General features: G+C 36.6%; 1 protein-coding gene across 2 annotated transcripts in view; it reads left to right on the forward strand.

Annotated features, from left to right (window-relative positions):
* The window catches only part of USO1 (USO1 vesicle transport factor), a 75591-nt gene extending 51845 nt beyond the window's left edge, over positions 1-23746 (forward strand). Inside the window, exons 11-26 of one of the 2 annotated variants that reach the window (XM_068974919.1) lie at positions 1319-1459; positions 3891-3979; positions 4356-4510; positions 4924-5135; positions 6765-6785; positions 10651-10761; positions 11024-11142; positions 11278-11459; positions 11926-12047; positions 14609-14747; positions 15862-16025; positions 16587-16670; positions 18908-19006; positions 20955-21062; positions 22048-22263; positions 22779-23746. In XM_068974919.1, coding sequence (XP_068831020.1) covers positions 1319-1459; positions 3891-3979; positions 4356-4510; positions 4924-5135; positions 6765-6785; positions 10651-10761; positions 11024-11142; positions 11278-11459; positions 11926-12047; positions 14609-14747; positions 15862-16025; positions 16587-16670; positions 18908-19006; positions 20955-21062; positions 22048-22263; positions 22779-22868 — 2052 coding nt within the window. In that variant the 3' untranslated portion in view covers positions 22869-23746. The remainder of the gene's footprint in view (positions 1-1318; positions 1460-3890; positions 3980-4355; positions 4511-4923; positions 5136-6764; positions 6786-10650; positions 10762-11023; positions 11143-11277; positions 11460-11925; positions 12048-14608; positions 14748-15861; positions 16026-16586; positions 16671-18907; positions 19007-20954; positions 21063-22047; positions 22264-22778) is intronic. The other variant, XM_068974918.1, reaches the window with a different exon arrangement.
* The last annotated feature ends 466 nt before the right edge of the window (positions 23747-24212 follow it).

Here is a 24212-nt window from a genome sequence, read left to right on the forward strand (position 1 = left end):
TCATTATTATTTGTTATGGCGATCTGTGATCAGTGGTCTTTGCTATAAGTGTTGTAATTGTTCTGTGGCACCGCGAATCACGCCCTTGTAAAATGGACAACTTAATCGATACATGTGTGTGTTTGATGGCTCCTCTAATGGACCATTCCCTGTCTCCCTTTCCTTGGGTCTCCCTATCTGCTGTGACATAAGTGTTGAAATTAGACCAATTAATAACTTTACAGTGGCCTCTAAGTGTTCAAGTGAAAGGAAGAGTTGGATGTCTCTCACTCTAAATCAAAAGCTAGAAATGATTAAGTTGAGTAAGGAAGACATATTGAAAGCAAAGATAGGCTGAAACCTAGGCCTGTTGTACCAGTTAGCCAAAATGTAAATCCAGAGGAAGAGTTATTGAAGGAAAGAATAAGTGAATACATGAGTGATGGGAAACTGAAGCAGCATTATTGCTAATGTGGAGAAAGCTTTAGTGGCCTGGATAGATGATCAAACCAGTGATAACATTCCCTTAAGCCAGAACCTACTCTAGAACAAAGCCCTAACTCTCTTCAATTCCATGAAGGTTGAGAAAGGTAAGGAAGCTGCAGAAGAAAATTTTGAATCTAGCAGAAGTTGGTTCATGAGGTTTAAGGAAAGAAGCCATCTTCTTCATAACATAGAAGTATTAACACAGGTGAAACAAGTGCTGATGTAGAAGCTGCAGCAAGTTAATGAAGGTGGCTACACAAAGCAACAGATTTTCAATGCAGATAAAACAGCTTTCTCTTGGAAAAAGATGCCATCTAGGACTTTGATGGGGCTTCCCAGGTGACACAGTGGTAAAGAATCCATTTGCCAGTGCAAGAGATGCAGGAGATGTGGGTTCAGTCCCTGAGTTGGGAAGATCCCCTTGAGGAGGAAATGACAGCTCGGGATATTACAAAAACTTAGCTGATTAAGCAGTGTCAGGGTTTGAGAGGAGATGGCTCAGACAGTAAAAAATCTGTCTGCAGTGCTGGAGACCTAGGTTTGATCCCTGCATCAGGAAGATTCCCTGGAGAAGGGAATAGCAACCCACTCTAGTTTTCTTCCTGGAGAATTTCACGGATATAGGAGCGTGATAGGCTGCAGTCCATGGGGTGGACATGACTAAGTGACTAACACTTTCACACCAATTTTGAAAGAAGTGTGTGTAAAATGCTGTCAAAGCATTGAATGCTATAGATCTGGCTGAGCATTTTGGGGAATCCATTACACAGGTTTTCTATTCATATAGATCAAATTTGTCTCAAGACTTTTCCAATCTCTGAAAGACAGATTTTGTGTTCTCTTTCTTTTGCAGCTTGTTCGTGTACTAGTATCTCCCAACAACCCTCCTGGTGCTACCAGTAGCTGCCAAAAAGCTATGTTCCAGTGTGGCTTACTGCAGCAGCTTTGTACTATCCTAATGGCCACTGGAGTTCCTGCTGACATCCTGACTGAGGTAAACCAAGTGATGGCAGAAGCCACTCTGTGGAAGCTGAACTCAGGAAGCCTGGGAAGAACTAGATATCAGCTGAATGAGAAACAGCAATTGTTAACCATTCTTATCTGTTAAATTCCTTACTGACACTATAAAGTATAATTAGCATAATGAAGACAGTAGCAATTCCAAAAGGTGTATTCATTCCGCAAGTTTAATGGCATGTAAATAATGTTAACGCTTAGAACATTTCTTGTTAATTTTATTGTATTCAACAGGAGTGCACAGTAATGATTTATATTTTTAATTTTGAGAACATTATGACTTAGTCAAGTCAGACGTGAATCTTATTCGTAGAATAATAAATTCTTTTTCCTTGATGTATCGCATTTTCTGTTTCCTGCCTATTAAGAAAAAGAAGTTAGTTTGAAGAAAAGAAAGGTTTATTTAAATTTCTTTTCTCAAATTAACACATGTACATTAAAAGTACAGATAATAGTGAAAGTTTTATAAGAAAAACTATCTTTGGACTCCCTCCTTCCTATCTAAGCCTCACTTCCCCCTGTATAACTAACTGTCCCACTTTACTTCCTCCTGTCACCCTAGTAATTTATTTTTAAATTGATAATCAGAATTTATAGTTTTGTCACTATTCCAATACTGTTTTTTGCTAAGCCAAACAGAGCCCCATGCTTTTTTTTAAAAATAACCTTTTTTTCTTTCCTGAGTTATAATAAGATTCTCTTTCATTTTACTGATTTTCTGTCTATCTATGCATATTAACACTGTCATGTGCTTAAAAGTATGTTCCCCACTTCAGACCTTCTGGAAGTCCTCTATCCTCCTGCTCCCATATGGGCTGCTTATTCTCTTCTTCCATCACACAGCTCTTATCCTGGAACTTACCTTTCATTTATTTATTTGCATCTTCGTTGTGTGTGGCATGTGGAATCTTAATTCTCTGACTAGGGATTCAACCTGGGCCCCCTACATTGGGAACATTAATTAAGTCTTAGCTCCTGGACCACCAGGAAGGTCCCTATCCTGGGACTTTGATTCACTCGCTCTAATGATCCTTTTGCCATGCTTTAGTCGCTCAGTTAAGTCCGACTCTGCAACTCCATGGACTGTAGCCCACCAGGCTCCTCTGTCCATTGGGAATCTCCAGGAAAGAATACTGAAATGGGTTGCCATGCCCTCCTCCAGGGGATCTTCCCAATCCAGGGATCAAACCCAGGTCTCCCTCATTGCAGGTGGATTCTTTACCGTCTGAACCCTCAGGGGATTCCTTGGTTATCTAGATTCTGTGTCATTTTCTACCACCCCTTGGTTCATTATGTTATTTTACTTAACTTCCTGAAAGGGGGTGAATGGCAAGATAATTTGGTTTTAGCTTTTTCATGTCATTCCTCCACCTTCAGAATTAGTCTAGTGTTTGGTTAGGTATGGAATTCAGAATTGAAAATCATTAACGCTCAGCTTCAGAGAAGGCAATGGCACCCCACTCCAGTACTCTTGCCTGAAAATCCCACGGACGGAGGAGCCTGGTAGGCTGCAGTTCATGGGGTTGCGAAGAGTCGGACAGGACTGAGTGACTTCACTTTCACTTTTCACTTTCATGCATTGGAGAAGGAAATGGCAACCACTCCAGCGTTCTTGCCTGGAGAATCCCAGGGACAGGGGAGCCTGGTGGGCCGCCGTCTATGGGATCGCACAGAGTCAGACACGACTGAAGCGACTTAGCAGCAGCAGCAGCAACGCTCAACTTTAAGAACATTATTCCAGTGTTGCTACTAAGAAGTCTGAAGCCATTTTGCGTCTTTTTATGTAACCTACTTTCTTTCTCTAGAATCTTTCTTTCTGGTTTCTGAAATTTACTGATGATGTGCTCTATTACAGACTCTACCTCTCAACCCCACTAAATTTTAGTATTCATTGGGCCCTTTCAAACTAGAGACATAAGTACTTCAGTTCTGAGGAAGTTTTATGTGTTCCTTGACAGTTTCCTCTTTTCTGTGTCTTGAACTTTATTAATAGATTATTAGATTTTCTGGACCCAGTGTCTTTTTATTCTGTCTACTTGGAGGTTTTTCTCAGCCTTATCCTTAAATTGAATTTGTAATTTGTTACATTTTAAATTTGTTCTCTGATTTTATTTTTAAGCATCCTTTTTCTTGCTTTGTAGAAATAGATTCTCTCTCTTAGAGGATATTATTAATTTTAGTTTTTTTGAGATTTTAAATGCATGTGGTCAAGTTTAATTGGAGGCAGTCAGTGTTTTAAAATATAATCTCACAAAAGTGTTAAAGATTATAATGCTGTAACTGACATTTTTGTTATCTAAGTTTTGTTGTTTAAAAGCAAAAGAATATAACATTTTCTTCTTTTAAAAACAGGTTTTTCCTTCAACTCACTTTCTCTAAATTTTCTTCTCCACTCATGTTCATTTCAGACCATTAATACTGTATCAGAAGTTATTCGAGGCTGCCAAGTAAACCAAGACTACTTCGCTTCTGTAAATGCACCTTCAAACCCACCAAGGTAGGAAAAGAGAAATGCTGAGATCCTGCAGACGAATTAGTATATCTTGTCTGCACGCCTTATTCTTTTAAGGGTTCAGTTCTGTGTTTTGAAACAAGAAATTATCTGACAAGATAAATATGTTGGTATTTTAAGAGTTTCCAGTCTTTAGAACCTATGTATTTGTACTTGGGTATCACTTCCTAGCTGTGTGCCTTAGCAAGCAGATCACTTCGTTTCTCTCAGCTGCAGATATCTTTTCTGTGAAATGGAGATGAAATTGTTAGCTTGCTGGTATTCTGCCTGTGGCTTTTCAGTCAACAAAAATGACTAGCTATTGATGTATGTACGTAGACTGCAATATTTCTGTTTGTTCTTTTCTTTTTAAATGCAACAGACCAGCCATCGTAGTACTTCTCATGTCCATGGTTAATGAAAGGCAGCCGTTTGTGTTACGCTGTGCTGTTCTCTACTGTTTCCAGTGTTTCTTATATAAAAATCAGAAAGGACAAGGAGAAATTGTGTCAACACTTCTGCCTTCCACTATTGATGGTAAATAATTTAATTCTAACTTTTAAAATAAATAATTATCTTTTAATAGTAAAAAAAAAGTGCAGTAGATATTTAAAATGTAGAATATTAGTATGTAATATAATGTTTAAAATATAACATTTCCTCTCAGTCTGTTTTAGAAGTATAGTTTTCAATTAAGGTCATAATTTCTGGAATATACCATCATCAGTTTGATGCCTGAACTGTTCTAATATTTCTTTGTTTTGCTACTTTTTTTTCAAGATACTTCTTTGTCATCTTTTAAATTTTATTTTGTAAAAACAGACTTTCGAAAGTGTTACTTAATGCTGCTAATTAACAGATTTTTAAGTATTATTTCATATTATTTTTGTGTGTTTGGAAACAACATAATTCATTTTCACCTTATTGTTATTTGCCTGCCACCTTTTTAGCAACAGGCAATACGGTCTCAGCTGGTCAGTTGTTATGCGGAGGTTTATTTTCTACTGATTCGCTTTCAAATTGGTGTGCTGCCGTGGCCCTTGCCCACGCTTTGCAAGAAAATGCTACCCAGAAAGAACAGCTGCTCAGGGTTCAGCTTGCTACAAGCATCGGCAATCCTCCAGTTTCTTTGTTGCAGCAGTGCACCAACATTCTTTCACAGGTAAAGTGACCAGCAAGACTTCTCTAGGGAGGGGGTGGAAAGTTTCATTTTGATGTCAGTGACACAAGGATTTAAGGATGTCCTTAGTAGATACAGATGGAAAGGGAACAAGGCAAAGACTGCTCATTAGCTCACTGTTACATGAAATGGTTTTGTGGAGAGAAAGCAGGAAATAATACTCCTGTCAGAATGGTTTTGCCAAATAATGAATAGGGTCTGCATCAGGATGGAATCACATGTTCTGGACAGAAGGTGGTGGATTTTTTTTGAAGGCGGGGGTATTTGTTTTCTTTTTATATCATCCACACAGTTTCTCTTACTGTTCAATAGCTGAATTCGGGTCAGTGTATGAGAGGGAATAGAATAGAGTGGTTCACAGCTTGCTCTTTCTCTTCCCAGGGCAATTGATCTTCCTTTCAGAAAACAGAAATAAAATACCAATCCATTGCTTACATAGTTAAACAGTACACCCCTTGATGTTTGTGAGCTCCCAAATCCTCCGAACCCCAAGGTGTATAGTTTACCTAGTAAGATGCAAATAAACATAAAATGTTTGCATTCCTTTAGATGCCTAATGAAAGTAGCAAAGCTTCATTGAAACGTGAATGCTAAAGGATTGATATTTAGGAATATCCCTTACTATTTTTAGATGATTTGCCCACATGTGCTAGCCTTGCTGTTAAATGATTCAGGTTGATGCTTAAGCAAAACTTTAAAGTCATAGATGTTCAGAGTCATTCAAGGAGAGTGAAAATGTCCATAAGTCTAAAATTGCTCTATCCACTGGTATTATCTTATTCCTTCCCCATGATATGTGGAGTGCTTCTCAGTTTTTAATTTTGCCATACTTGTTGAATTGTTTTATTATGAGCTTTTAAAGAAACATCATTACCATCCATAGGGAGTTATAAATGAAGGCTTAAAAATTAGCTAGTGAAAAGAGAGTTGAACTCTCCTTTGTTACTTAGAATCAGTGTACTTTGATTGAAAGCCTGCTTTATCTTTATTATCTATCTTAGTGATTTTTTAGAAGTGGTTCAAAATATTCATAGTCTTATTTATTTAATACTTGTTTTTCTCTCGTTGCTGTATATGGAAAACAGCTTTTTTTGATTTTGTATTAGAGTATATTTTATTTACAATGTTGTGTTAGTTTCAGGTATACAGCAAAGTAAATCAGTTATACATATATCCATTTTTTTTTAGATTCTTTCCCATAAAGATTTTTACAGAATATTGAGTAGAGTTCCCTGTAGAGTTACCACTACATCCTTATTAGTTACTTATTTTAAATATAGTGGTGTTTAACAGCTTTTCTTAAGCCAAATAGTAATTAACTGTCTGACCATCATCACCACATACTTAGCTCTAACATTGCAATTCTAACTAATGCATAATGAGAAATCCTCAAGATAGTGATGTCTTCCCACTTTTAAGTAATCACAGTGCTATAAATTTAGCCTTTCTCCTCTAAAATGTACATATGTTGGTAAAATAAAAGATTAGATCTGTCCTGTTCCAAACTGTTGGCTTGGGTTGCTAGAGAGACTGTATTTGAGGGATTTTTCTGGGTATACATTTTTCTCAAGCAGTAATATTTTCAAATAATCTTTAATGTATAATTTGCAGGGCGATAAGATCAACCGACGGGTATGTATCACTTGTTTGGGCTTAGGCATTTCCTCCTACAGCCAGCCTTTTTCTTTGTCTTGGGTTTTGTTAATTGTTTTTTTTTAACTGCTTGTTTGAAGTTATATCCTACTCACACTTGTATGTGTCAGCAAGTTAATCTCTACCGTGACTCTTGGGTTTCTCTCTGGGTACTGTAGTGGTGTTACTAAGGACTGTGGGAGTGAGCATCTGAAGCTCTTCTTGTGCTTCCTCTGGGGATGCTTGCACTTTCTGGAATTCCTTGGTTTGGGGTTTTTGGTGTGATTTTTCACCCAAGCTTGCTGCTTTATTTCCAGTGAAACCATTTCAGAGGTAGTAAAATTGAAGAGTTAAAAATTTTGTCTTTAATCAGCATATGAAAGAATATGATGACTTTTATATTATATAGGTTATTGAAAATATACAATAGTAAGTATAAATTTGTAATTTGAAAGAGTTTAAACATCTTGAGTTATTCTGGGTGTTACGTATGTGCTACACTACCATTTCAGATTCGTTTTTGATGTGTGCTGGGGGAGAGTGTGATTTGTGTTTGATTTTGATCTGTTTTCTGGGATATTTGGCCAAAAATGTGTGTACTTTTAATTCCATATTTGGGCATGTATTCAGTTATGCAGTGTGGATACTAATAACTGAAGTTCTATTGGGAGTTGTATCTTTGTGTATGAGCATGATTTAACGCGTGTTAATACCTCACACACAGATTTGGCAGCTTTAGCTGTCAGAATTTTCATTACTAAGTAAAGAATTTTATAAGTGTGCATGTCATTCACTTAAAAGGGAAATTTTGGAAAGTATAATTTATATACAGTAAAATGCACAGACCTTAAGTGCTCAGTCTGATGATTTTCATGGTTGAATATATTTCTGTAACCACCACCCAAGACAAAATATGCAGCATAGTGTTCATAATCCCACAAGTTCTATCTTGTCCCTTTCCTATTAGTTCTCTGTCTCCAGAGGCCACCACTAGAAAGTAAATCTGATCATAACACTCTTGAACCTCATTTTAATACTTAAACACTAGTTGTTTAAAATGTTAACTTTCTATATCTTTTATTTTTAATGTATTTTTAGGAATAATACTTTATTTCTTCTGAAATGTTCGAGGTTCTCTCCAACAAGATTTGAAATAATTCTCAGCCATTTTTTTTTCAGTAGATGTGTAACTCAAATGCATCATGCAATTTGTGAATGGCAGGCAAAAGTATTCTCAGATAGACAAAGGTTTCAACAGTATTTTGAAACATTTTTAGTTTAGATAGAGCTTCCCCCCCTCCCTAAAAAAAGAGAGCATTTTTCACTAGTTAACAAACTAAGATTTTTGGTCAGTTTTAGCCTCTACCACTTTTTTAAGGCTCCCTTTAATGATACTTTTATCTATTTATTTTTTCAAGCTGGAAAAAATGCCAGTAGTAGAATGAGTACATCCATGTTGTCAACATGTAGAAATATTTGACTTTGGTTGTTTCTTACAGTGGGGGATAATTGATAACAGTGAGAGAGAGATTTTTTTTCTATTTTTGGCGGTGCTGGATCTCAGTTGAGGCACACAGACTTTTCATTTTCAGTCTTCATTGTGGCAGGCAGGATCTTTAGCTGTGGCATGTGAACCCTTAGTTGCAGCATGTGGGATCTAGTTCCCTGACCAGGGATTGAACGTGGGCCCCCTGCATTGGTAGTCGGAGTCTTAGCCACTAGACCACCAGAGAAGTTCAGGAGAGAGAGATTTTAGTAGCAGTTAGCTTCACTATAATTAAATGACATCATGATATAGCAGTGAATTATTTTTTCTAAATCATATATTAAAAAATTAACATTTTGTTATTATTCTTATAATACTATTGCTGAGAACATCTTTAGAACTTTCATTTCTAAATAAAAAGAGCCCTCCATGACTACTCTAATTGAATTTCCCTCCTATTTTGTTTGTTTTGTTTTTGATGTTTTTAATTGGAAGATAATTGTTTTATAATGTTATGTTAATTTCTGATGTACAGCAGCAGGAATCAGCCATATGTACACATACACCCCTCCTTCTCTGAGCATCCCTCTCACTTCCCCCATCCCACTGCCCCACCTGCCCGGGTCATCTCAGCACTGAGCTGAGCTCCCCTTGCTATACAGCAGCTTCCAACTAGCTATCTATTTTACACATAGTAGTGTACATATACATTTTTGATTAGGCTCATTCCTAATCAGAACTGTTGCTGTAATAAACAAGGTGGTCCATTCTATCTTCTACCTGGTTCTAACCAGTTGTGTTTGACTTTGCTCTTTTTAACCTTCATCTAGACCCCAAAGGACATACTTTTCAAAACTGAACCTAATTCCATTTTTGTTTACTCAGACATCAGTCAGTGATTTGACAGGATGCCCTTGTTTATACAATGTCAGTATGTTTGGTACCTGCAAATGGTATTCCCATAATAAATTTTATTTTCAGTTTACCTGGGTAACATGAAGATATACTGTGGACACAATAATGACGTAAAGGCAAGGAAAAAGTAAAACTAGTGCTTTATGTAAAAACTAAATCATGCTAATAAATGCTTACTTGGCATTTGAAGAGGTCTAATTTGAATTTAATTAAATATACTTGAAAAAAGGTTATAGAAAGGCCAAGATGTTGATATTAAGGTTCATAAAATTAGAATAGTCTGGGTGAGTGATAGAAATTTTTCAAAACATAGTAATAGTTACTTTTGAATCCCTCCCTTGTATTGATTTTTAAACAATTGTATTTTGGATATTTTCTGAAATTAATCCCAGAACAATGCATTATTGTGCTAATTTCCATTATTTTCTTTCAAGCAAGTTTTGTTTTGCTTAAACAGAAATGCAGGTTATGTAATATAATTTGGGCAAGGACAATATTATGGCCATCTGATGCGAAGAGCTGACTAATTTGAAAAGACCCTGATGCTGGGAAAGACTCAGGGCAGGAGGAGAAGGGAATGACAGAGGATGAGATGATTGGATGGCATCACCAACTCAGTGGAATGAGTTTGGGTAGACTCCGGAAGTTGATGATGGACAGGGAGGCCTGGCATGCTCTGGTTCATGGGGTCACAAAGAGTCTGACACGACTGAGCGACTGAGCTGAACTGAATATTATGAGCTAAGAAAATACCTCATATAAGGGATATAAATGTGCTGTATGAAAATTTAGGAAAGTGTAATGTTGATGGACATGCTAGTTTTCAATATTGTTTAACATACTTAGCAGCAGTATAGTTAGAGGTTTGAGGCACTTAGTTAATTTAAATAAATCTTTTTCTTCTCCATTATGCTTGTGATTTCTCATTATTTGGCATTTCTCAGGAGTTTGTAATGTGGTTTATTTATTTTCCTGTTAGAGAAATATATTCTTTAATGGAATTTAACTAAATAATTCAGGAGATTATGTCTTTGTTTTGTTTTAATATTTTTTGAAGGAGGTAGGATTTGTGTGTTTATTAGGAACTAGTTTTTTTTTTAAATTCCTATTGAAACATATTAAATTTACCAGCAAATTTATGCTGAAGTGTTTTAAGATTGATAAATTATAAGTATCCACATCATATATTTCTTCCTGAGCATATCAGGTTTTCCACTAACAATATTTTAGATAACCTGGTGTATGATTATAAACATGGATCAAGTCTAATTTCTGCTCTCTGTTTCGGAAGTACAGTCCAAAGAGGACACAAGAGTGCGTTTTCTTGTTCAATTTTTAAAATCCAGATTCCCGGTACATCTTTTATAAGCTGTTAAATGTCTTTTTATGTAGATGGGGAGGGATCTTAGGGCAACTTCAAGTTTGAAAAACATAAAGAGATTTCTGCTAACTTGTTTATTGCAGGGAAGCAAAATACAGACAAGAGTTGGATTACTAATGTTGCTTTGTACCTGGCTTAGCAACTGCCCCATTGCAGTGACACACTTTCTTCACAATTCAGCCAATGTTCCATTTGTATCCTTTATGTTTTAGTAAAATACATGTAAGTATTTATTTTTTCTATTTCTTCTTCTCGATTAGAGGTAGCTGATGCTTGCTTAAGCTGTGTGTTGGGGTGGTGGGCGGTGTGTGTACATATATACCACTGTTTTCTGTTTTCTTGGATTGCATATAGAATTTCTTGTTGAAAATTACATGAAATACATGTCAGGTTCAAATTGTAAAACAAATTATTCTTGATACTGTGAACCATTAGTTTCCTTAGCAAAGATTTCAGCTTACAGGACAAATTGCAGAAAATCTTGGAGAAGAAGAACAGTTGGTCCAAGGCTTATGTGCTCTCTTGTTGGGCATTTCAATTTACTTCAATGATAACTCTCTTGAGACCTATATGAAGTAAGTAAGGGGAAAATGATTTGCTGATGTCATCAATAGATAATGGTAAATTTTTTTCTGCCAAAGCATAATGTAGACCAGGCTTTTCTGTTTTGTTATGATTTTTTAAGCATCTCAATATACTTATCTCTGTAGAGAGAAACTAAAACAACTGATAGAGAAGAGGATTGGCAAAGAGAATTTCATAGAGAAACTAGGATTTATTAGCAAACATGAGCTGTATTCCAGAGCGTCTCAGAAACCCCAGCCAAACTTCCCCAGTCCAGAATACATGATATTTGATCATGAGTTTACAAAACTGGTAAAAGAACTTGAAGGTAAGACGACAAGAGTTCATCTTGACACTCGTTAGAAAGTACCTATGATTTTACTTTATATGTATATTCTGGATGCATGCAGATTATATGATCAGCCTAAAAGTATCCTTTTTTTAGCTCTTGGTCTGTAGCCCATTCAAGGACTTTTGGCATTCAGTAAGATTGGAAAGATGACTTCTGATCTCTCATGCAGTTGTTGTTTAGTTGCAAAGTCATGTCCGACTCTTGTGACTCCATGGACGGTAGCCTATCCATGGGATTTCCCAGAAAAGAATACTTGAGTAAGTTGCCATTTCTTATTCCAGGGAATCTTCCCAACCAAGGGACTCAACCCACGTCTTTTGGATTGGCAAAAGACTTTACTGCTGAGCCACCAGGAAGCCCAAAGCCTCATGCAGTTAGGCCATGTGTTTTTACTGATAAGTCTTGATAATAAAACAGTATTTTTAAATGTCTTCTTTTATAGGTGTGATAACTAAGGCTATTTATAAGTCCAGTGAAGAAGATAAAAAAGAAGAGGAGGTGAAGAAAACATTAGAGCAGCATGACAGTATTGTGACTCACTACAAAAATATGATTCGAGAGCAAGTACGTGCTGATAAATTGTATACAGTCTCTGTTATACTAGAAGTTTAGATACTTTTCTGGGGCTTCCCTGGTGACTCCGATGGTAAAGAATCCACCTGGAACACAGGAGAGCCAGGTTCAGTCATTGGGTTGGGAAGAGCCCCTGGAGAATGGAATGGCTACCCACTCCAATATTCTTGCCTGGGGAGTCTAGCGGGCTACAGTCTGTGGAGTTGCAGAGTTGGACATGACTAAGCACTCATACTTTTCTGCTTTAGGGAAGAATTTATCTTGGCATTTCCAAATGCAAGAGGATACACAAAGTAAAACTCATCATTTACCTAAATAATTGAAAAGCATCTGAGTGTTCAGCAAACTGAGAGCTTAATATGTGTTTAGCAAGTCGAGTAGTAAAGATAATCAAAGGTGTATAGCAGCACTGAGAGGTACCTAATTTATCTAGGTAGAAGCTTGGGGAAAACAGAGAAGCTGAGTCCCCCTGAAAGGATAACTATGAGTAAGCTTAGCAAAAGGAAAGAGAAGGAAGACACCTGTTGCTGATATGTACACAGAATCTTTGTTGGCTATATAAAGGGAAATTTGAGAGGCAGGGCTGGAGGGAAGGAAGGGTATGGTGGTGATGGGTGGAAATTAGGGAGCTGACAGTGATGATGGTGACTGCTGGTTTTTGTTTCCTGTGTTGTGGGTACTCACTGAGCACATTTAAATACTGTCACATTTAATTTTCACATTTTCACAATATCCCTACAAAGTAGGGGGAGCTGATTTATTAGAGTAGGTAATGATTGAAGTTGAAACTATAGTTTCACAATCATCAACTGACATTTTCTCTGCAGGATACCAGTGAAGCCCACACTTGAATAGTATTCAGCACCTTAGCTTCTTATTCCTTCAAGCTGTGTTTCTTGATTTTCTTCTCTCATTTAATTCCTCACTGTGGCATATGTACCTTTATTGGAATGGAATCCTAGAAAGTGCTGCAGTATTATCTGTAAAATGAGATTACTGGTGTTAAAGTTCAAGCGTCATGGAGACAGTTTCACGTGAGGCAGGTCCACCATCCCTTTCCTGCACTGCCCTCCACTCCCTGCTGACTGTGCACAGCTGAGGCAGGTGTGGCAAGAAGGAGCTTTAGGGTAGAGCCCTGTAAATGAGAGCTAACTTCACTTTCTTTTCCCCACAATGTATACTGCTGGGAATGAAACTCTAAAAAAGAATAAAAATATACTGGAGGTATATTTAGCATTCAGTCTGAGCTTTTCAGTTTATAAGCAAATTAGTAAATTAGAATCATCTTTGAATGATCCAAATTTGAATCATTACTCTGCTCATGGTTATTAGAATTTTTCATCTATCTTAGTACAAAATGACAGTCATTTCCAGATGGTAAAATGTAATCTTTACAGCAGTGGGAAATAAGAACTTGGAAGGCAATATTATAGCCTATACTTGGAGCTGATAAATATGGTTGATTTGGAAGAAGAAAAGAGTGATTTGACACAATTACTATAATGACTCTTCTTTAGAAATGTTAATTTTAAATATTCTCACCAATTAGAATATCATTTGGCAATTAGGCAACAAGCCTCAAGAACTATAAAATGTTTATATAAACTTTGAATTATATTTGGAAATCAATCCTAAGGAAATTCTCCAAAATTCAGGAAAACAGTTATATTGACTAAGATATTTATTGTAATGATACTATCATTTAGAAAAATGGAGAGCAGCCTTCGTGTTGTTTTTGAATATAAATTATATTGTATCTCCTGATTAATATGAGGAAATTATGATTGAATAGTAGGCAGATTAAAGGTTAAAAAATGATGTATGGACTGATTATGATAAGTTTAAAAAACTTGGGTTGGAAAAACAGATCACATTCCAACCAGTTAAATTAGGAGGTGGTAAGAAGTGAAAGCCTTCTTTTTTAATTCTAAATGTTCTGTGATTGTCTTTTTTTTTTTTTTTGACGTGGACTATTGTTAAAGTCTTCACTAAATTTGTTACAGTATTGCTTCCTGTTTTATGTTTTGGTTTTTCTGGCCAAGAGGCATGTGGGGCCTTAGCTCCTGACCAGGGACGGAACCCACACCTTCTGCATTGAAAGGCGAAGTCCTAACCTAACCGCTGGACCAGCAGGGAAGTCCCCTGCATGTCTTTTAGTGTTAAAAGTAATAGAGGTGCATACATATGCTAAGCTTAAATAATTTGGTGTACATTTTTTTTTTTTTGGTGTACATTTTTTAGTTTGATGGACCATAAAATGAAGTTTTCAAAATTGACACCACCACCCCCCTCCCACCGCTGCCCCCAAACCAAAACTCACAGTGAGATTTCAGGTTGTATCTTGTAGTGGGGCCTTGAAATCTTACAGTTCTGCTACATGTTAACTGGCCTTAGTACATATATTAATATGTTATTGCTTAATTATTGAATGATTTTGAAAATGTTGAATAGTTTAACATCCTCATCCAAAGTAATCTCTAATTTTTAACTTGTTCTTAATTTTAGCTCAGTAGTATGAATTTAAAACACTTGAGTTATGTTTTGTTTCACAGGATCTGCAACTGGAGGAATTAAAGCAACAGATTTCTACATTAAAATGTCAAAATGAACAGCTCCAGACAGCAGTCACACAACAAGTATCTCAGATTCAGCAACACAAGGATCAATATAATCTTCTTAAAGTACAGCTAGGTAAGTGTAGCTAGCCATTCCTATTGTAGTGTCCCCTAGAGATTATTCTTGTGGACTCATCTTTCTTTAACTTTAATCGCTATGACAGAAGTGTAAGTCAGAATTTTAAGTCTAATCTCTTTGTTTTCCATTGATTCTCAACCTTAGCTACCTGCACATTGAGATCCCTTGAGATTTTTTTTAATACCGATACTGAGACCCCCACTGATGTTTCTAATTAAATTAGTTAGGGATTGGGTCCAGGCATCAGTGATTATTACAAGCTCCCCAGGTGATTCTAATGTATATAGCCAGTTTTGAAGGACTGGTCTAACCTTTCCTTTTTTTTTTTTTTAATCTGCAAAGTGGAGCTGAGATTTAAATAAAATAATATACATAAAATTCTGGTTTGGTGTCTGGCACATGCTAAGGGCTCAAATGCTTATAAATAGTCTCATTCTATACTGCTTATGATTGGAATGCTGGCTACTTAGAAACATAGTTTGACTTCCCTGGTAGCTCAAACGGTAAAAGCATCTGCCTACAATGTGGAAGACCCGGGTTCGATCCCTGGGTCAGGAAGATCCCCTGGAGAAGGAGATGGCAACCCACTCCAGTACTCTTGCCTGGAAAATCCCATGGACGTAGGAGCCTGGTGGGCTGCAGTCCATGGTGTCACAAAGAGTCGGACACGACTGAGCGACTTCACTTTCACTTTCACTTTATTTATATGAAGGTAACCAAAATTTTCAGAAGAAAATAACTTTTACTTCCTCCATTTATGACAGTAATTCGTCAGTTCTTTTAGGCCTTAAAGGAAGCTATTCTTTTGTGAAGATTTCTAAAAAGATTTTATTTTCTCTTATATTAAGTGATGGAATTGAAACTACTATAATTCTTAATTTTAGATCACTAAGCCAGTTTAGTCTTAAGACTATGCTGTTTTTCCTCCCAGAAACCGTGAAAACATCAGTTTGTTATTTTTGTCAGTGCTCTGGTTTGCAAAGATGAAATGTGCATACAAAAGTGCCTCCAAAGTAATTATTCAGGAAATTATGTATTTATTTTATACTTGAATTATCAGCTCAAAAAATGACAAGTTTCATGCTGACTTCTCAAATTTCATGGCTAATAGGAAAAGACAGTCAGCATCAAGGTCCTTACAGTGATGGGGCTCAGATGAATGGCGTTCAGCCAGAAGAAATTAGTAGGCTGCGAGAAGAGATAGAAGAATTAAAAAGTAATCGGGAACTTTTACAAAGTCAGCTGGCTGAAAAAGACTCTTTGATTGAAAATTTGGTAAGTGAATGTTATAAAATTTTTAAACGAGTTCAAAAATAATTCTCATTATCCTGCTTGTTTCTATTTTTGGATCCTTTAAACTAAAGTTATCATTTTAAGGTTTTAGAACGTGAGCTCTGGAGTCAGACTGTCTAAAGCATGAGTGCATCCTAGCTAACTGAATTTGAGCAACTTAGTTAACCTCTTTAAACTTGTTTCCTGAGCTGTAAAATGGTGGTGGTGGTATCTGTCCCATTGCTGTGCGATTTTAAATGAAGCTCTTTTAATACATGGAAATCACTCAGTAAATACCTGCTTTTATGCTCTTTTCTTCATATTATCTCAGTTAAGTGCTTAGATTTAATAAATTACTTGGTATGAGTTGATTAGCTATGGAAAATTTGTTGACAAGATGTGCTATGTTGAAATGTTATTTTGGGCATAAAATTTTAAATGTCAGTGTGGAATTTTTTGGTATACATGTACCAGGCATAGCTTATATGTGTACAGTTTTGTTTCGTTTTTTCCTAACTATTTAAACTGAATTTATTTCACAGTTTCTCTCTCTGCTCTTTGTAGAAATCTTCCCAACCATCACCTGGCACAAATGAACAGTCTTCAGCAACAGCAGGAGATTCTGAACAAATTGCAGAGTTAAAACAGGTCACTTTTCAGCTTGATTCAGGCTCTGTTTTGTCTTGTTTTAATTATAATAGCATAACAGCCCTGCATTAATCTAGAACTGCTTTGTCAGGCGTCTTCACTTCTCTATCAAGTGAAAACAGCCATTTGAAAATACAGAAGCTGTTTTAATTGTACAATAATGGTATTTTGCTTTTTATGGTGTATTTATTTTTCAGTGGTGTTCTTTTTAATAGATCTCAGCATCCTACCCAGATTATTTGTAGATTACCAGTAAGCAATTAAGGAAACTTTAAATATATTTATAAGCTGCAAATATGAACATACAAAGTCTTGTGCTTAATTTTCTTGGTAACTGCTTGGTTAAATGTATCAGGCATTTAAATTGTTCTATCCAGAAAAATGTTGGTTATTAGAATTGGAAAAGGGAAAAACAGAAAGTAAACTTGTATATATTTCAGTTAGATGACTCTAGCTAAAAATAAAGCAAAATAACTTTCTGCTGTAGTAATGCAAATGTGCCTTTTCTTCCTTCCATCCCCCTCTCCTTCCTTCCTTTTCTATAAAAGGAATATATGTTTCTTTTTTTAAAAAAAGGTAATACTAAAAAAAGAAATTAACAGCTTGACCAACCTAGGACTGACTTCCTTCTCCAGTAGTCAGCTGGTCCTCACCCTCTGACATGCCTGATCAGATGGGAATGCCTGGACAGAGAGAAGCAAAATGTCTTATTTTGGTAATGTCTCTGTACCCTAGAGTGGATTCTACAATGAAACATTTTAAAAAATAATAATAATTTGTCAGTAATGATTTACAATTCTCCAATAATGTGGCCATAATGTTTTCTTCTTATGAGGAAGAGTTAATATGCTGTTCTGATTTTATGAAATCTAAAATTATATTAAAATGAAATTTTTATTAATATATACTCTTAGTCTATAACTCCTAAGTAAAAATTTACTTTTCATATTTGCCAAATATATATTTTAAATAACAGTTTGGGGTTTTTTTATAATATATAGTAAAATAGAGTATAGAAAGAAGACCAGATGGTCCATAATTTTTACATAATTTACTTTGATAACCGAAGAAACAAAACAGTCAGAGAAAAGACATACATGTACATGATGGAAAATATTAAGAGAATAAGAAACTTTTTACATGACAGCATCCTAGTATCTCCAGACACTGCCAGATACCATGGGGGAAGATTGCCCTTGGTGTTGCTTCATTTTCCTGGACTTGTTTTGAGGGGAGTGAGCAAGAAGGTTGGAAACTTCAACCTTAATACATAAACTTCCAGTTAATTCCACCTCTTTCGCTACAGTACTACTACTTTCATCAGTGTTTGGTGGCCCCCTAGTCTAAGACCATCTTATTTTACCCATTCCAAATAATATACCTCTAGTCTTTAGACAAAAGAAAAGGAGATGTTACCTGAGGCATGAGTTAGGACAGGGATTCAGTGCTCTATTTCTAAGCAGACTTTCAGCCAACCCTGCTGGGTTTTTGTTACTGTTGTTTTTACTTATTTGGCTGAATCGGGTCTTAGTTGCGGCGTCTGGACTTCGTTGCTCCATGGAATGTTGGATCTTAGTTCCTGGGCCAGGGATCAAACCCACGTCCCCTGCATTGCAAGACGGATTCTTAACCACTGTACCACCAGGGAAGTTCCAACCCTACTGTTTTTGACCCCAGTTTTACTCACAGTTCCAAAATATCTGGTGGTACCAGTTCCCAGGCCTTTTGGTAGTTCTGCATTATAAATCAGGCAGCAGAGTGGCTCTCTAAAGGTCAGCTTCTGTTTCAGCTCTCTCTGGCGTGCCAGTTGGTTACCACTGTCATTTGCTTTCTGAAATTCCACACTTTAGTGCTGTTTTCTCTTCTCTTCTTCTCTGTCTCTGTGGGTTTCTCCCTCCTGCCTGTCCTTTCTCACTCCCTCTCTCCCTCCTTCTTCCCCACCTTCCTCCCTCCCTTCTTCCCACCTTTTCTTCCTTTCCTCCTTCTATCCTCCCTTTGTGACTTTTTTACACTGGATCTTGGAAGGAAGCAGTGGTGAACATGTTGAATGTGTGCATTTAATTCTCCATCTGGAACCCAAAGTTCAAGAGTAGTTCTTCCACTTAATTTTTAAAACTTGGAAGTGATGATTTTGAGAGAAGGGCCAAGGAAGGAAATAATTTCTTCCTGTAAATAGACGTTTCCTTAACAAAATTAATACTATTTAATGTTACAACCCAACTATTTTTGTCCCTTAGGAACTGGCAACTTTAAAGTCTCAGTTAAACTCACAGTCTGTGGAGATTGCCAAACTACAGACCGAAAAACAGGAGCTGTTACAGAAAACTGAAGCATTTGTAAGTTGTTTTTTTGTTTGTTTGTTTGTTCTGAAAGGTAGTATATACAAGGTCAGGAGGGTATTTCTCAGCCACTATGGAAAAGAAGCAAATTTGTTAGATAGCACCTTCCATGGTTATTCATTAGCCAGAGTTTCAGATACATAGGCTTCTTGGCCATGCAAACAGTGCATTATAGTCAGACTTGCCAGGTCAGTTTTATCAGTTAGTTATGGTTCATTTTGTTGGCATTTTATTTGTTTATTTGGCTGCCCTAGGTCTTAGTTGCAGTGTGTGGGTGCTAGTTCTCTGACCAGGCATTGAACCCCGACCCCTGTATTGGGAGGGCAGACTCTTAGCCACTGGATCCCCAGGGAAGTCCCTGTTGGTATTTTATATTTCACCCCATCTTTCAGTCTAAGCTGGCAGGTTTTCTACTGGTATAAAATTATCAAAAACCTTATTGGTGACCCATGCAATTCCCAGGGTTCCAAGCCAACAAGCAAGAAGGTTCTCCTGGATCTCTCCCGGGGAACCGCATCTCTATTCCAGCTTCTGCAGAGATGGTTGATTGGGTCCGTGTGTCACATGAGTAACCTCTTCCCAAATGGTTGTGCAGCCACACACTGGTGTTTCACTGGGACATGCTTTGTTGTTGACTGCAGTAGGGATAGGCCAGGAATTTTCTAAATCATCAAGTTCTGACTCCCTTTTGCTTAACAGTTCCTTTTTCAATCCATCTTCATCCTCTCATATTTTACTGTAAGCAGCGAGGAGAAACCAGGTCACACCTTTAATGCTTTGCTTAGAAATTTCCTCCACTAGAATAGTTCATCACTCACAAGCTCTGCTTTCCACAACACTAGAACATAAGTCAGCCAAGTTCTTTGCCACATTATAACGAGGATCACCTTTTCTCCACTTTCCAATAACATGTTCCTTGTCTCTATTTCTGTGTGTGCGTGCTCAGTCACTTGAGTTGTGTCTAGCTCTTGGCGACCCCATGGACTACAGCCTGCCAGGGGACCCTGTCCATGAGATTTTCCAGGCAAGAATACTGGAGTGGGTTGCCATTTCCTACTCCAGGGGATCTTCCCAACCCAGGGATCTAACCTGAGTCTCCTGTATTGGCAGGTGGATTCTTTACCACTGAGCCATCTGGGAAGCCTCTACCTCCATCTGAGACCTCACCGAAACTTGTAACATCCATACTTCTACCAGCATTGTGTTTATGATGCCATGTGTTTTCTCTAAGACCATAGAAACTTTCTCTATAGCCTGCCTCTTTCTCTATGAGCCCTTACTGGTATTGCCTTTAGTGTTCATATTTCTACCAACAGTGTCTTCAAGGCAGTTGAGACTTAGTCTAACATGAACCTCAAAATTCTTTTCCAGTTCCAAAGCCCTTTCCTCATTTTAAGGTATTTGTGAGATCAACACCCCCACTTCCCAGTATTTTGGAAGGAAAAAGATGAGGGAAGGACTGAAAATTTTTGATTTAGGTTTATTTCCTATAGCTCTTAAGAAGATACTTGCATTTTACCAGTTAATGGGATTCAACTCAATTTCCCCATCTGTCTCTCTGAAATGATAGTAAAGTTTTAACTTATAGGAATTTTATGAGGAAAAGACTGAAAAGTGTTCTCTACATATTAAATGCTATGCCGTAGCTACATTAGAGCTGCGTCATTGATAACTTGCCTGACCTGGCCTTGAGGCTGCTTAAACCAACCTTCCTTATACTCTGATGAGTGTTTATACCACACCCCTCCTGACCCAGCCTCCTGCTCCACTGTAAGGGCAACTCATCTGTTTAGGGAGAGCACGATACTGAGGGTAAATACTGAGGGAATTAGATTTTTCTGTTACTGGAAATAAAATTTCAAAATAGCAAGAAAAATCATCATTAGAATATCATATTGATTATAACTTTAAAGCAACTTTTTTTTTTTCCACTTTTTACTTTCAGGTGAAATCAGCTCCTGTACCAGGAGAGAGTGAAACTGTAATAGCTACAAAAACTACTGATGTAGAAGGAAGACTGTCAGCATTATTACAAGAAACTAAAGAGTTAAAAGTTGGTTTGGTGAAACTTTTTATTCATTGTATATTATGTGAAATGAATTCCAGGGAATTTGATTTTATTTCATTTAATTTCTCAAATTCTTGGATTTATGAAGAAAGTAAATGGGACATAATCTTACCTCACAATAAGTCCATTCCTATTTTGATGACTAAAGGTGGCGCAAATGAATATTTTTAAATGCTGTTTCAAATAATGGTATCAAATATGTAAAATAAGATTGTATATGAGTGTACTTGAAAGTAAAAGCACATGTTTAGTCAAAGTAAAAAAGAGTTAAGTTTTCTTATCCATCTCTAATCACAGTAAGAAACAAGGAATATAGCTTTGGCTAATACACAAGCCATAAGCTAAAGAACACAGACACCTTAAATCCTTCCAGCCTATTATGTGACAGAAAAATCAAAACAGATAGGATGAAGTAAAGAATGAGGTAACAGTAATAAAAATAGAAAGGTAGGAATTAAGACATGGCAAGAGGAAGATAACATGTGATTCTGCATTTTGGATTGTGGTCAAATTATTTTATATTTAAGCTATGGATTTTACTTGAAGCTATCTTTCTTTCCCATTTAATTGTATATGTGAAGTTGGGACAAAATTTTTTTTTTTTTAATTTGAGTCCTAACTCTGGTGCTAACCAGGCTTCTGCTGTAAGATGTTAATGTCTTTATTTATTCCTCTGATTATCTGAAATAGTAGGATTTTTTGAGGAGTAGGTAATTAAAACTATTTTTTTTGTTGTCAAACTCTGATTTTCACAGCCATCATCTTTGATGTATAGCCTAACATAAATTCTCATGTTACTAGATGACTTTGTGTGTGTGTGTATTTTGAATCTCCTGTCCCCCCAACACCTAACCCCAAACTCTTCAGATTGCATGAGTACAGAGATCTGTCATAGAAAGAATATATTTGTTAAAACCATAGGAGAGTGAATACTAATTTTTGATTGTGATTTTCACCATTCTTCTCTTAGAATGAAATTAAAGCTCTGTCTGAGGAAAGAACTGCTATTAAAGAACAGCTGGATTCATCTAACAGTACCATTGCCATCTTACAAAATGAGAAAAACAAGCTCGAGGTGGACATTATAGATGCCAAAAGAGAACAAGATGATCTCTTGGTGCTGTTGGCCGATCAAGATCAGAAAATATTTTCATTAAAGAATAAACTCAAGGAACTTGGTCATCCAGTAAGATTGTGATGTTTCAAAAAATGGTTTATATGTGTTTCTTTATGATGTGTTTTTAAACATTGTCCTGTGTCATGGGAATGTTGTTATGCTTGTATATCAGCACTACAGGCATAGATTTGTAGGTATGTGAATTGACTTAAGACACAGATTAGATGCAGTTTCCAGCTTTTGTTAACTCTTCTCTTTGGGAATCTGAGCCTGGAAAGTGACTTGATTTATTTGCTCCTGTGGTAACAGAGACACTCACCATCCAAATGTACCATCCCCATTTTGCTGTGTTGGTTCAGGTTTATGTGTAGAGAGTTGTAGCCATCTGGCAGCAAGTTTACCTGTGTATCTTGTCTCATATTAAAAATAACAGGAAACCTTGAATATTAAATCAAGGAAATCAGATGGCCCATAATCTACTATAATTACTAGAGTAAAGAATTTATCCATGGAATAGATATCATTTTGTGTTGAATGTGACGTGACCAGATCTTCATAATGTTAAATGAGTATTTTCACTTTAGGTTGAAGAAGAGGATGAACTTGAATCTGGAGACCAAGATGATGAGGATGATGAAGATGAAGATGATGGCAAGGAACAGGGTCATATCTAGCTTTAAAATTTCTAGGAATGATAGAGACTGTATTGTAACTTTGAAGATGGAGTCTTAAGACAGTGCTCTGGTTTGCCTCCACAGAAAATAAAGATTTAGAAACCAAGTGGAAAACATTCACTAATATGACTATTGATGTATTTTTTAAATGATGCCACCCATGTTGATAATCCTGTTACTCTAACTTTATGTAGAATATACATCTTTTATTGAACCGAACTATCCCAAAATATAATTTGCAAAGAACTATAGACACCAAAAATATACCTTTTTTTTTCAGGCATGTGGTGGCAGTGCTATTTGCCTTAGTTCATTGGTTGTTTATGGAAGTTCTGTGTTTGTCTGCTATTTTTACTTTTCAGAATTTGTGACTTTTAAGTACTAACACATTTGATTTAATATATGTTGGAATCACTGTTTCTAAATTAAGTATTGGAGTTCCTAGCTAATGATTTCCTTTTGAAGAAATGGATGTACTTAAAGGCAAGATAGCATGGTCTGGGGGTAACACGTCATCAGCCCTTCACCCAGTATGACTCCTAATGTGAGCAGGACAAGACAGTTCAGAGTGAGTGCCTTGACACTTGACACGGCGGTGTTCTGTACCTCAGTGAAGAAGGCTGCAGACACGCAGTGAAGAGGAGGAGGTTTCTGAGAAACTTTTCCAACAGTGTATTAGCATGTGTTTGGTTTTGGTTTTATTTTTAGCTAAACATTAAAACACATTACAAATTAACAGCTCATACAACTCAGATTTAGTATTGTTTGATTATTATAAAACATATTATGTTCCTAGTTTTAAAAAAGACTCAAACTATGGTTTATATAATTTATTGGCATTTTTGCTGAATAGGTTTAAGTCAGATCATAGATTTTTAAAAAAGCAATGAAGCAATGTGTCAAAATTTAATGTTTTCGTAATAAAAATAGATATTATGTTCACTTAATCCCTAGTCTTGGTTCCCTTTTTAAGATTTTGAGAGTAGTATTTTGTTCTTTGTAAAGGATGAGGCAGGGGGAAGCGGTGAGAAGCATCTTTCTCTTACTAAGAGGACTTTGCTATAACTGGGTGATAACAGCAGTCTTATCATTTAAATCTAACAATTGGGATTCCATAAGATTGGAGGGGACTTAATTGGAACAAAAACAGATGAAGTAGGGTTTGTAAACTGAGCAATGGAGTTCTTTCTTCACAATGATTTTTACTTATAGTAGCTCCAGTACGTTTCCCACCTGATGTGAACAGCCAGCTTATTGGAAAAGACCCTGATGCTGGGAAAAATTGAAGGCGAAAGAAGAGGATAGCAGAAGATGAAATGGTTGGATGGCATCACCATTTCAATG

The sequence above is a fragment of the Capricornis sumatraensis genome, chromosome 7, assembly GCF_032405125.1.
Source record: "Capricornis sumatraensis isolate serow.1 chromosome 7, serow.2, whole genome shotgun sequence".
Taxonomy (NCBI): domain Eukaryota; kingdom Metazoa; phylum Chordata; class Mammalia; order Artiodactyla; family Bovidae; genus Capricornis; species Capricornis sumatraensis.